The sequence below is a fragment of the Buceros rhinoceros genome, unplaced genomic scaffold (genome assembly GCF_000710305.1).
Source record: "Buceros rhinoceros silvestris isolate BGI_N320 unplaced genomic scaffold, ASM71030v1 scaffold11271, whole genome shotgun sequence".
In the NCBI taxonomy this organism is placed as follows: domain Eukaryota; kingdom Metazoa; phylum Chordata; class Aves; order Bucerotiformes; family Bucerotidae; genus Buceros; species Buceros rhinoceros.
The window spans coordinates 3,892-4,277 of NW_010394845.1; the positions used below are offsets into that span (position 1 = coordinate 3,892).

A 386-nucleotide genomic window follows, 5' to 3' on the forward strand; every position below is an offset into this window, starting at 1 on the left:
CGTATTTATTTGGTAGCGCTGTGTTCTCACACTAGAGCTGGCCGTGCCCTGTACGTAGCTGCCAGCCCTTTGAAGACTCCTTCCACCACAGCTTTGTTTGTGCATTTGTTCCGAGCTCCTGGACCTTGGAGGTTTTATCTTTGTCCTTTCAGGCGGCCTTTTCAGCGGGGAGCTGGTGGTGTGGGATACCAGCAGAACAGAAGACCCCGTGATCTGGAGGACGGGGATGACAGATGACACTCACACTGATCCGGTCTATCAGGTAACAGAACCTTCACTGCAGACCCAGCCGGGGGAGGCGAGCGTTGTCTTTGCTCTGTTTCATCCCTTCGGTTCCTCTCCGCAGACAGGCTGGCCCAGGTCAGCATTTTCGTTCTCTTTTGGTT

At 54.1% G+C, this 386-nt stretch overlaps 1 protein-coding gene across 1 annotated transcript in view; it reads left to right on the plus strand.

The window, feature by feature from the left end:
• Positions 1–386, plus strand: part of WDR34 (WD repeat domain 34) — a gene marked incomplete at its 5' end in the record, with an annotated part of 7,118 nt that overhangs the window by 3,361 nt on the left and 3,371 nt on the right. Inside the window, one exon of the mRNA XM_010145354.1 lies at positions 153–262. Coding sequence (XP_010143656.1) covers positions 153–262 — 110 coding nt within the window. The remainder of the gene's footprint in view (positions 1–152; positions 263–386) is intronic.